Below are 12,794 nucleotides of genomic sequence, written 5' to 3'. Positions count from 1 at the left end.
AGGAATCACCCTGGGCACACACAACAGCCCTAATGAATGGGGTTACGGAGCTCCTTCTGGGTGGTCCAAAAAGCAAACCCAGAACCCGGACCATCACTTGCCCAAGTATGAAGAGAGGTGACTTGAATTCTCAGGAACTTAAAGCATCTTGCCTATATTTTTCCTCACAAGGGCAACCAGTAGGTGCTCTACATTATATAAGCAGGAGCAGAAAAGAAGCCAGCAGGATGAGTAAAGGACCCTAGAGGACAAGCAGTCCTTCCAGCTTGGTCCCCTCTCAATCAGTAAATCCCAAAGAAGGGCTCATTCCTTGGCTCCAGCACACCTCCAAGCACCCCCACAGTCTGGATGCCCCGCGGGGCTGCAGGGATGGAGGGGATCTGCTTCACTTAAGGTCATCGTGACCCATCACCGCTTCCAGGTCCAGCGTGGCAGGTCTTGGAAACTGGGTCGCCGCCGGGGGAGGCCAAGCCCGCCTTCCCGGGGCCTGCGGAGCCCGAGGGCCCGGCTGGGCGCCCTGGGCGGCGCTGGGCGGCGCGGCGCGCTCCTCCTGCGCCCGGGCGGCGCTCCTGCAGAGGGAGCTGTGCGCAGGCCCTGCGCCCGCGCCGCCGCTCCGCTCCCTCTTGGCGCCGCTCGGCCCGCCCGGCGGGGAGGGGCTCCCGGCTCCGACTGCTGCTTCCTGCTAGGCTCACACCGCCCGAGTGTGCATGCCCGCCGCCGCCGCCGCGCCCGCCCGCCCCGCCATGCTGTCCTTCCAGTACCCCGACGTGTACCGGGACGAGACCGCCGTGAGTACCGCGCCGCCCTCCGCCGCCGCCCGCCCGCCCCCGCCGGCCGCGCAGCCGGGGCCCCGCGCCCCATCCCCGCGCCCGCCCCTCCCCTCCCCCTCGGCCTTTGTTTGCAGGAGACGGGCCGGGGGCGCGGGGCGCCTCCCCTGCGCGGGGACCCCGCCGGTGGCCACTGTCCGTCTGCTGGCCGCGGAGCCTGTGGTCGGCACCACCTGGCCGCCTCCTAAAATCTATGGGGTCAAGGGCAGACGCCCGGCTGGCGTGGAAGGGGCCGGGAAGGCTGAAGGTGTCACTGCCACTTGACCGAGACGCCTCCTGCTTAAATATGGTGGTAGGAGAAAGTGTGCGCCGGGTGGGTGTACGGGTGTGTTCGCGTGAGATGATGCAAGATGTAAAAACAAAAGCAAACTTTGGAAACTTGGAATTTGGGCGTCCTTGGAGTTGAAGCTCATTCATTCCGTTTTAAGCCGGCCCTGGCCAAGGCCAGGCGTTGGGCGTGGGTTGCTGGGGTGCAGAGACCCAGACCGGAGAGCAATAGGGTGAGAGCAGTTACCCCAAAGCATGGTGGGGCCAGCCAAGTTTTCTCAAATGTGAGAGGGAGGGAGAGGCGCTGGCCTTTTTCAGAGTAAGTTTTGCTTAGTGAGAGTTAGCCGCTTACCTGAGTTGCAGATGAATTGGAGGTGATTATTGAGATCCAGTGAATGAAATTTTGGGCAAACACTTTTTTGGGTTGTAAAAATTAGCTTGGCATTTTGAGAGTTGGATTGAATCCAGATATTGTCATGATTCTTGTATGGACTTCTCAGATTACTAGAAATAGAATAAGTAAAAATATTTTTGTATAATATTCTTCTAATTATTTTTGTTTATTTTGGCCCAATTGATGCCAGAGAGTTTGTACTCTAAAGCTGGTTTCACACCTGGGTCAAGATGCTGAGGCATGAGAGGCAAGCACGTTGTTTTAGGTGAAGACTTCCAAGTGGCTTTCCTGCATTCCTGCTTTGACCAGGGGCCAGCTGATAACCATGTTTCACAATCTGCTCAGCTGCTTGCTTGTTAAATTTACTCTAGCAGCCCCCAAAGCTCTTGTGCTCTGGGCAGAAGGGTGGTTTTCTTCTTGTATGGAAGTAAAGTGATCCTGCTAGAATGGGAAAAGGGTGGACAAGGGAGAAGACCTGAGAGCTAGTTCTGCTTTCCTCCCTTGCTGGCTAGGTGGCTTTTGATGGTTCCCCTACCTGCTACAGGCCTTTTCTCATTTGTGGATTATTGAGGCTGACCATAGGACTAACTTGCTTCTGTGGTAAGACTGCGGTCATTCATTTATTCATTTACGTGACAGTCTAGATCTGCAGTGAACCAGACAAGAGGACCTGGGGAGATGTGTAAGTATCCTGGCTCTGGCTCTTTGAGTTTTCAGGATAGATAAAAACATAAAGCACTACCTGTTCTGTGCTTTGATAAGTACAGTTTTAGGTTGTCTTCCTCCTCCTCCCCATTGCTTCTTGCTTAGTTTTTTTTCCCTACTCTGGGTACCAAAAGCCTATAGTTTATTTATCTTCCTTCATTCAGCAGTTCCTGAAAGGAACTTAAGTAGGGGTTTTATGAAAACATCTAAAAGACTAAAAACAAGCAATACAGAAGGATATAGTAGGTATTTTAATACTCTCAAGTTCCTTCTCATCAAGGAACTCAAATAACCCTAAGAGGGCACAGAGCTGGGGCCTTTGATGGCTCCCAGGGTGTTCTTTTGCTAACCCTGAGAGCCTGCATGGACATTTTCCTGCGCAGGCTTCTGGTTACTAAGCCTTAGGTTTGACTTATGCATCTGCTTAAATTGTAGCCTTTGATGTGGATGATAGGTTTGTTTCTCTGCAACACTGCTATACCTCTTTTTCTCTCACTGAGCGTCTTACAGCCTCATGTGCAGTGGTCTCTTGCTGAACTCTGGGGTTGGAGCATAAAACCCTTTTGGTGGATTTCTACCTTCTTGGGCAGAAATTTGGAAACCAGGGTGTTTCACAATGATAAATCTCCATATTGCCTGAAGACATTCAGGCCTGAATGGTTGACACTGTGAAAGGAGGGTGCTGGGTGAAAGATCACAGAAGAGGGTGGGACTGTCTTCTGTCAGGGGAAGGAGAAAACAGGCAGATTGAGCCTGGGAGCCTATCATTGGGATAAGGGAGAAAGGACATTTCTGAAGTCGAAACTAAAATAGCCATAATCACACAGGTTTGGTCAGTTGTAGAATTACATTGTGACCCGACCATCCCTGGATGGGCAGGCTTGGATGGGGCTGGGAAGGGGTGCAGGACCAGGTCCGATGGGTCCTGCCTGCGGTGTATCGAGTCTGTCCTTTTCTTGAAGGCAGAGGGGTAGCTGTTGATTGGTACAGGTAAAATATGGAGAGAATTAAGTAGTACAGTGCCTTATCAATAGGCCTCTATTTTAAAGCCTCTTAAGATGAGGAATGGTTTGCAAACTTAAATCAGGTGGAAGAATTAGGTACTATATAACTTGCAAGCTGGGCGTGGTGGCGCATGCCTGTAATCTCAGCATTTAGAAGGCTGAGAAAGGAGGATTGCAGCTCGTGGACAGCCTCAGCTACTACTTAGTAAGGCTCTTTGAAACTCAGTGAGACTCTGTTTCAAAATAAAAAAAAAAAATAGGACAGGGGGTGCATCTTGGAGGTTGAATGCCACTGGGTTCGATCCCCAGACCTGCAAAAAAATAATTAAAAAATAAAAAAATAATAAAAAAATAACTTGCATTCAAGGGAGAGGGCAGTGACACACCATCCCATTTGCAGAGCATAGTCTTTAAAAAAGAGAAGAGTGTAGGCTGCTGCTTCTACTGCTGACTGTGGGATTGTCCTAGAGAATTAATTTCTTGCCCTGGTTAAGAATGTATTTTCAATAACTTATCTCAGTCTGCTTTAAATGACAGTGCCAGGTTTGGGCAGACAGGGCTATTTCCTCAGGGGCAGACACACTACTTGGGAGGTAGCTTGGTTTATGGTGCTCACTGGACCCAGCCCGTTTGCTGAGTGATGGAGCGGATGTTAGATCCATAGGCTTCGGGTTAGTTACAGGTGGGCTGAAGTCCTGCTGCCTTACTCCTGAAGACCTTTGCTAATAGCTTCAGTTTCCTTATCTGGGAAATGAGTTAATAATTACTTCACAGTGTGGATCAGATGAATTAATGTGGATGATCTATGATATAATATTTAACCTGTGGTCATCTCTGCGTAAACAGCAAATCTGTTGGCCTTTACCCTCATTTTTTAGCCTCTCTGAATTGTGTTTCATCATCTGTAAAATGGGAATGTTCACCACTCTCTTCCCAGGTTGTGGATATTCAATAAATATTCATCACTTTGGGTCTAGCACTTGGCAGTACCTTCACTTAGTTATATAGTTAACATGAGTTCTACTTAATTTTTTTCTACTTCCCTGTGAAAAGTTTCTGGGTATGCCTGAGGACATTTTAAGTGTATGGTCTGTCCCTGAGGTTGGTTGTTTTAGCCCCAGGTCTGGCTCAGATCTTTCATGACCCGGGGCATATTGCTCAATATTGTGCCTACTATAGTTCCTCAAAACATTGCGTTGGAATAATCTTTACAGCTTTTTATTTTTTTTAATTTTATATTGCCAGAGGAGAGAAAGTTTGTTATTTTAAGCCTGTTTTATAACTAAGGTGTGTAAAATGTAAAAGACTTTGCAGATGAGGAAATAAAAAGCTCCCATGGGTCATGACAATCAGCTAAACTAAAAAAAAAAAAAAAAATGGTAAGGGTTTAGCCTATTTTTATGGCCCTTACTGTTATCAGTTATTTAACGGGAATAGTTCCGGCATATTCCCCCTCACCTGCACATCCATGCAGTTGTGCTTTTCCCTAGGAAAATGACTCTGGCATTAGATGAGGACAGATGCAGGAAGGCTGGTGTAGGCTAGGAGATTGTCCTCACCTGTTAGCGGTCACCCTGGAACTGACCAGCAGGAGAAGCAGTGCTTAGATGTTCCTTTTTCCATGAGAGTTTGCTGGAAGGAATAACCCTTACTTTCTGATATTTTAGAATAAAACAGGCAGGAGACAGATTAAAAATTCATTTGAGATAGAGGTAATCTTCCTGACAGCCTTATACAAGATGCCTTCACCAGACTGATGGAATCCTTTAAAGATCTGATTGAAAAGATGTTGTCAATGAGATTTCAATTAGTTGGATTAACCTTCATAGTGTGAGGTAGAGCGGTTTCCTAAGGACTTCTGGATAATTTCTTTAGGCATAATACCTGGAGAGTGGTGACAAACTGGCTCCCCACTATTTTTCTGCCTTTGAGCTATATCCCCAGCCCTTTTTACTTTGAGACAGGGTCTCTCTACCTTGCCCAGGCTGTTCTCTGTGATCCTCCTGCCTCAGCCCACTGAGTAGCTGGGATTACAGGAGTTATGCCACCATTCTCAGCATAATAAAGTAATAAAGCAATTTTATTCCTTTTTTTTTTTTTGCAGGTCTGAGGATGGAACCCAGAGGCATTTGACCTCTGAGCTACATCCCCTGTCCTATTTCTTATTCTTTATTTTGAAACAGGGTCTCACTAAATTGCAGAGGGCCTCACTAAGTAGCTGAGGCTGACTGTGAACCAGGATCCTCCAGTCTCAGCCTCCCGAATACTGGGATTACAAGCGTGCACTGCCACGCCCGGCTAATTTTATTTCTTCAAGTATCAGGGTAGCTTAAATGTGTATTGTTATAAACAGTGAAAGGAAGCATTTTATAGTAGTAAATAGTAACAAAGAAGGTCTTTAAAAACGTCTTCATTGCATCTAAGTTGGCCTTTTTAGCTGATGACAGGTTCCTATGCTACATACTAGTGACTTGTTTTTTGGCAGTTGAGACTAAAAAGTAAAAATCAGGCCGGATGGTATGTTGTGTTGTAGAGAGACCTTCTGATCATGGTTAAAGCTTAGCAAGAGCAGGAAAACAAGCACGCATGGTGGCTCCCTCTCAGACGCGCCCTCCTCGCGTGCTCTTGCATTGTGTCCTTGCTTTGCCCCTGACAGCACGTTTTCAAGTTTCTTTAGCACAGCAGCAGCCTTTGTTTTGTGTTGTACAGACAGAGCAGTTTCCCATTCTGACCTTTCGTGTTTCTTCCCTCTCCAGCTAAAAACGGTCTTTTCATGAAGAGTGGCCTGACACCTTTGAGAACCTGCCAATTTTGGTTCATGTGATAATTTGGGCATATGTGCTGCCAGTGAGCCAATGAGTATTTTTGTCCCTTTCCTGTTTCTCCATCACATTCGGAAAACACTAATTCTAATTGGGTTTTTTTTTTTTGGTGGTACTGGGGATGGAACCTTTCTACCTCTGGGCTACACTCCCTATTTTATATTTTTATTTGGAAACAGGGTCTCCTAAGCCAGTGAGACTGGCTTCGAACCTGCGTGATCCTCCTATCTCCACCTCCCAAGTGCGGGGATTACAGTCCTGCGCCACCATGCCCAGCTCTAATTGGGTTTAAGCACTAATTATCTAACACCTCATGTTGTCTTTTGTAGGTACAGGATTATCATGGACATAAAATCTGTGACCCTTATGCCTGGCTTGAAGACCCAGACAGTGAACAGACAAAGGTAATTGCAGTTCATAACTAAAGATAAGCAGCCTTTGTAGCCAGCATCATACTCTAGGTGTCAGTAACTATCACTTTTTCTTCTTGGTGTCTTCCTGTGTTTTTGAAATGGGATGGTGTGTTTAACTAATGGTACCACCACTTTTGGTCAAAGCATGTTTCGTCTCCAGAGCAAAAATGAAGTAACTGAATAACGTTATTTGTAGTGACACTGTACTTGAAATGCAAGTGGAAGGAAGGAAACATTTTTACTAGAGAAAAGTGATATGAAGGAAAACTGTCCAATACGCTCCTCCCAGGAAAGAATGACAGTCTTATATTTTGAACAAATACTAGGTTTTACAAACAGGATGCTGATCTTAAGATTACTTTTTTATTTTAACACAGTGGCCAAACACTAAGTTATACCTAAGAACATTCTTATATTGTATAAAAGTAAAGGATAGAAGGGAGAATTTTCTGTTCTATCTAAAAACATAAAGCTTTCTGTTCTTTTGGAGAAACACATAGTATTCCGGGACTTAACTAACGTCTCCTTTTATAAATGAAGCCGCCCCTAAGTGCTGTGTCCCGTGGATATTACACACACACACACACACACACACACACACACACACAGTAGAACTGGTCATTTATATATACTTTAAGTGGTTACTTAACATTTGCTTGGGAAGGAGAATAGGATTTCTTAAATTTACCTCAAGTTCTTTGACTCTTTTATTTCTAATCATTCTATATTAGTGCATTAGAATGTACGTACTATTTCGAGTATGCTCACCATTTCAGAAATTTGAACTTCTTTAGAATCCCGAAATACATGTCCCACTTGAAAAAAAAAAAAAAAGGTCCAATATTGTCTAGGTAGCTTTCCAGGTTAGCCTTCCAAAGTCTGGGCCCAAGCTCCTCTATATTGTGTGGCATTTGCCACCATACACACCAATGTTCCCTGGAGAACTGAGTTCAGATTCCCTAGGCCATTCCAATTTTTCCAGAAAACTTTCCCATCTGCTATGCACCTGGCTAGTGAGATTGCGATCGCCCTGCCTTGGAAGGAAAGGAGTGGGGTGAAGAGCTTTGGGACACGATGATACCTGGCAGAGGAGAGAGTGAAGAAAGTGGAGGCAGGAGGAGGATGCTCTGTGGAGTAATCCCGGAGCCGTCTCTTTCTGTGCGGTGCAATGGCTTGTCTGTTTTCCCGTTTTCCATCCTCACTTGTTCTTTGCAGCTGGAGTCACCTCCTTTGTCCACTGTGGAAGCTCTTGCAGTTTCTTCCTTATTCTTTGTTCCTGAAGGAAGAATAGTACCATCTTGAGACTTTCTAGTGGTCTTTACTGTTATCTTCTAGCCCACATTCTTTTCCTTTCCCGGCTCTCTTCCTTCAAGAAAGACAAAGGTCTTTTGGGTTACAATGCTTGACATTTGGGCTTTCATTTTTTTGTTGTTGTTGTTTATTTGTTTTTCAAAGAAGTCGTGGGATTTAGAGATAGATGGGTAGAAATTCCAAGGTAAGCCAGGCGTGGTGGCGCACGCTTGTAATCCCTGTGCTTGGGAGGCGGAGACAGGAGGATCGTGCAGGTTCAAAGCCAGCCTCGCTGGTTTAAGAGACCCTGTTTCCAAAATAAAAATATATAAAATAGGTCTGGGAGTGTAGTCTGGAGGTAGAAGGGTTTTGAGGAACCCCAGTACCACCAAAAAAAAAAAAAAAAAAATCCCAAGGTGAGGAACCAATGAATATCTTTGGGAGTAGCAAAGACTCTGTCTTTGCATTTAAAATGAGGGGTGATGAGGAACAGGTTTGGGGTTGTCACCTTACCTCTGCCACATGACCTTGATCATCCAGTGTTGGACTGAGCTGAAAGTGCCTGGGAGTGTAGAGTCATAGACAGCTGTGTAACTGATGGACTGAAAGCAAGAGCGAAGAAAATTAACTTCACAAGCATCCTTTGGAAATCAAGGACATGATGTCTTTGCCTGAGTGGTTGGGTACAACTTGAAGTTCTCCAGCCTTTGTTAGTGATTGATTCAGCCATGTCGAAATGACCCAGATTTTGTTTCTGTGTTGTTGAATGTACACTTTGCTTTTTCTTAGTTGTGGCTGCTCCTGTGGATGACAAGCCACTTATTAGTGGATGTCAAGCTTCAAATTAGTGGATGAAACTTTGCTAATTAGTGAGCTTACAGTCAGCCCTTGATAGAAGCTAATGGCATTGAGGTATATGCTGTAACTTTTGTGGTATACGTTTATTAGATGCTTACCATGTGCCACTCAAGAGCTTCGCCTACATTGTCATTTAATTCTCAAACTGTAGTGTAGATCTTTGATTTTCCCGATTTTGCAGATGAAGAAATTAAGGTACTGTTAAGTTGCCCAGGGTAACATATGTAGTAGCTTTGTATCCAGGAGTACAATCCAGGGAGCGCAGGTGATTATCAAATTCATTTTAAAAAGATAAAAGTAAAAAGAGTCTTGAGTGGGTGGTAGAAGCTTTGGGGATGCAGGCTGTAAGAATTTATTCATGTCTGTGCTTGCCATGTGGCTTCATAAACCTCCCATCTGGACCGTGGACCAGCCCCCACTTGCACGGCAACCTGTTGAGGGTGTCGGGGTGTGCAGCCTGTTTCATAGACATTGTTCTCTCTAAATAGGATTGTCATTGATGTGGGCTAGTGTGTCATCTACAGTTGAATGGGTTAAATTATTTTATTCTCAGATCAAAAGGCAGGGTGTATTTTTTCTTTCCTTTCTTTGGGGGGAGGGTTCTAGAAATTGAACCCAGGCCTCCTGCATGCTAAGCAGGTACTATATTACTGTGGTACACACCCTCAACCCCCGGGGTGTGTTCTTCTAATGAAAAGAAAAGCAGCAGGAACATTTTCTCTGGTGGTCATAAGGATATTCACAAAGGCATGTTAGTCATGCCTTGGTGTGAAGAGGAAAATGCTTACATATCCTCCAAAACAGAAAAAATTGTGTGTTACATTTTCAATAATAAACAGTCAGAAGTGAGAAACATTCATAACTCTCCTATACCGGGACCTAAAATGTTATCAGTAGGTCTTTGATTCAATCTAGTATTTAATATAGGTTATCCAATTCTGACAGTGCCTGTTATTTAAGGTTTTATCCTTTATAGAAGAATGTTGGAACAAACTTATTATACTTAGAAAATTCTCAAAAATGGGTGGGGGTAGGAGCAGGGCTTAAATCTGGGCGACTCCTTTCAAGCTGTCAATTCCCATATAACCCTGTTTTATAGCAGAAGGTCCAGATTGCAGATCACACACAACTCAGTTGATTCTCTGAAGCAGATCCAACCCTGATAGAAAATACAAAAGATGTTTTGTAAAGAAGAAACAATAGACCAGCACTGCCTAATAGATATATAATGCATATATAATTTAAATTTTGCTAATCGCCATATTACAAAACTAAGAAATGGAATTAACTTCCATTATAGTATAGTTCATTTAATCCATTGTCCCCAAATAATTTTTTGCAGTGCTGAAGCATGAGAACCTTGCACATGCTAGGCCAGTGTTCTACCACTGAGCAGCACCCCAGCTCTCTAAATCATGCAATTGAGATAAAATGTTAAGATATTTTTTATTCCTCTTTTAAAATTATTTTTTCAAAGTCCAGTGTGTATTTCACACTTAAAGCACAGGCCAGTTCAGACCAGCCATGTTTCAGTGCATGGGAGCCACAGGCGGCAATGGCTAACATGTTCAACAACAAAAATAAGGGATCATTCTGATAAATGTGGATGTAAAACACATAAGTGAAAATTAGAAGACTTTTAAAAAAAGCAGCATTTGTCACAAAATACAAGAACAATTTAATAATTATGTAAATAAAAAATTGTATAAAGCTATAGGATTATCCAAATTGATATTACAATCCAAAAGTAGAAATAACTGCACCAACAAGATAGCAAATACCTTAAAAAAAACAACTTGAGCACAAGGCCAGAATCTTCTCTGTCACTATTGTTTTTATGTCTTGCAAAAGCTTTGGCTAGCAAAATAAACCAGGGTTTGATAGAGGAGAAAATACAAGTATCATTAATTATTGATAATATACTTATGTATCCAGAAAAGGTCAGAAAATAACTGAAAACTTACTAGAATTAGTGAGTTTGGTAAAGTGACTACATACAAAATAAATAGAAAATCAGCAATACTCATACACCTTACCGGTAATTAAGAAAGAACCCTATCACAAGAATCTTTTGATAACAACAAAAGCAAATTCCTGAGAATGAAGAAGAGATTTCAAGCCTAGCAGGACAGTAGTGATGTTACTGTCATAAGTGAGAAGATGGAGGGCTGGGATGGAGCTCAGTGATCGGGTGCTTGTCTAGCACGCCCAGCGACCTGGTTACAGCTTCAGCCCTCGTGAGGGATTTAGGAAAGGGCTAGTTTAGGGCATCATTTGCAATAGTGAGAATTTAAAAAAATCCTTTCCAACAAGGCTGAAGTCATTGCGTGTAACGTAGTACATGTTGGTGAGGTAGTATGAAACTGTTAACATGTTGGGCTATAAAAATGGTTCACTGGCATGAAAAAGTACTTACAGTAGAACATTTAGCAAGAAAAGGATGTAAGATCACAGTGCTCCAAATGACTGCAACTTAAAATACCTCTGCGAAAACTCTTCTTGCTGAATATATATGGAAATACAAATTAAGCATCAAAAGTAAGATAAAGGAAAAGCTCTGGGTTAAAAACATTTTAGATGTCGTGGCTGGATGTGGTGGCGCATGCTTGTAATCTCAGCATTCAGGAGGCAGAGACTGGAGGATCGTGGTTCGCGGACAGCCTCAGCTACCTAGCAGGGCCCTTCGCAACTCAGTGAGACCCCGTTTCAAAAAATAAAAAGATTAAAAATAGGACTGGGGATGTCACTCAGAGGTAGAATACCCCTAGGTTCTATCCCCAGTACAACAACAACAAAAACAAAAACAAAAACTTAGATATCTAAATGTGATATGCTCTTGAAACGTATACATCATAGTCAAATCTCACTGGTATTTAGGGATGCCCGGCAACCATTGACGTTTTTATTATGGAACAGCATGAAATGCCAGAGAGGGAGGTTTACAGTCCTTACAAATGATTGGAGGTGATACAGGCAACCCCCAGAAGTCAGCCCCTCCTTCCCATTCCATGGACATTTCTGACTTACTTTCTTTACAGCCTGTATAAGTTTGCAGTAGTGTTGGTACACCCTAACATTTGGTAACTTGAGCCTCCAGTCCACTAGTATCAAGCATTTGTTCTCTCTTTCCCTCAATGACATCTGCATGTGATTGACTACCACATCTTTACCTCTCTGAATTTCCCTTTGGTATGCATCCTCACCTCCCTTGGCAGACGAACAAGTGAACTCCAAACGCCGCACTTGGCCTTAGCTCTTCCCAGCTTCTTTCTCCCTATCAGTTGTTCCCTGACCCTCACAGGTGTGCCCTGTTCAGATCTTATTTTATCACAGGCCATCTCCTTTCCCTGCTTGCCAACAAACCACTCTCTAAATGTTCATCAATGCAGTTGCAACCCTTCTTTCCTTTGGTACCACTTCCCACAACATCTATCAACATATAGAAGGTCCCCAGATCATGATGGTTGGACAATTTCTGGACTTGACGATGGTGAGGAAACAATATTCCTTCAGTGGAAACCACCCTTGGAATTTCAAATGTTGATCATTTCCTGAGCTAGTGAGGTGCAGTATGATACTGTAGTGCTGAGAGCCTTTGCTCCCAGCCAGCCACTTGGTTAGGAGGGTAAACCTCTGAATCTACAGTGTATTTTCTTGCTAACTGGTGATGGTCAGTTGGTTAGAGGTATTAAATGCAGTTTTTCCAAGATCATTGGTGCCCAGTTGCCAAGTCCAGCGACTTAAAAAGTCAGTGTATTGCTGTGTCCAGGGAGGTGTGGAGACTTGTGTATGCTGGCAAAGGGCTGCTCCCTCCCTCCACCCTGCATTGACTCTCTGGCCTTTAGAGTTTGTTTACAATGCTTTCATTATCTGAGCGGCATCTCAAACCATTGAGGAAATATCAAATTAGTATTTATTCTTCCTGATCTCTTCACCCATGTGCTGCCAGTCGGTCCGTATTATACCTTTTGCTCCCATTCCGGTCAGCAACAGATTCTTGTTATTTTTCTGGCTTGGCTTAGCAAAGCCAAGGTTCAGATGAAAGCAATGCCTTATAACCTCAGTCTCCGTCTTTCCTCTACCCCCTTCACCCTCCTAGCTGAATATCCCAGGAGTTTACTTAGCTGCTGAGAGAGATACACAAAGAGAAAGCAGGCACTCACCTTTCAAGGAATAGCTGCCTTAATTGTAATTAACTGTCAAGTCAGGAGTTC

At 43.9% G+C, this 12,794-nt stretch overlaps 1 protein-coding gene across 1 annotated transcript in view; it reads left to right on the top strand.

The window, feature by feature from the left end:
• Positions 1-743: 743 nt before the first annotated feature.
• Positions 744-12,794, top strand: part of PREP (prolyl endopeptidase) — a gene marked incomplete at both ends in the record, with an annotated part of 120,774 nt that continues 108,723 nt past the window's right edge. The window contains 2 exons of the mRNA XM_080699812.1: positions 744-788; positions 6,349-6,423. Of these exons, the coding sequence (XP_080555938.1) occupies positions 744-788; positions 6,349-6,423 (120 nt within the window). The remainder of the gene's footprint in view (positions 789-6,348; positions 6,424-12,794) is intronic.

Source organism: Muscardinus avellanarius (genome assembly GCF_963383645.1).
Source record: "Muscardinus avellanarius genome assembly, chromosome: 8".
Classification (NCBI taxonomy): domain Eukaryota; kingdom Metazoa; phylum Chordata; class Mammalia; order Rodentia; family Gliridae; genus Muscardinus; species Muscardinus avellanarius.
The sequence above is the reverse complement of the archived record's forward strand: the minus strand, read 5'-3'. Positions and strand labels throughout refer to the sequence as shown.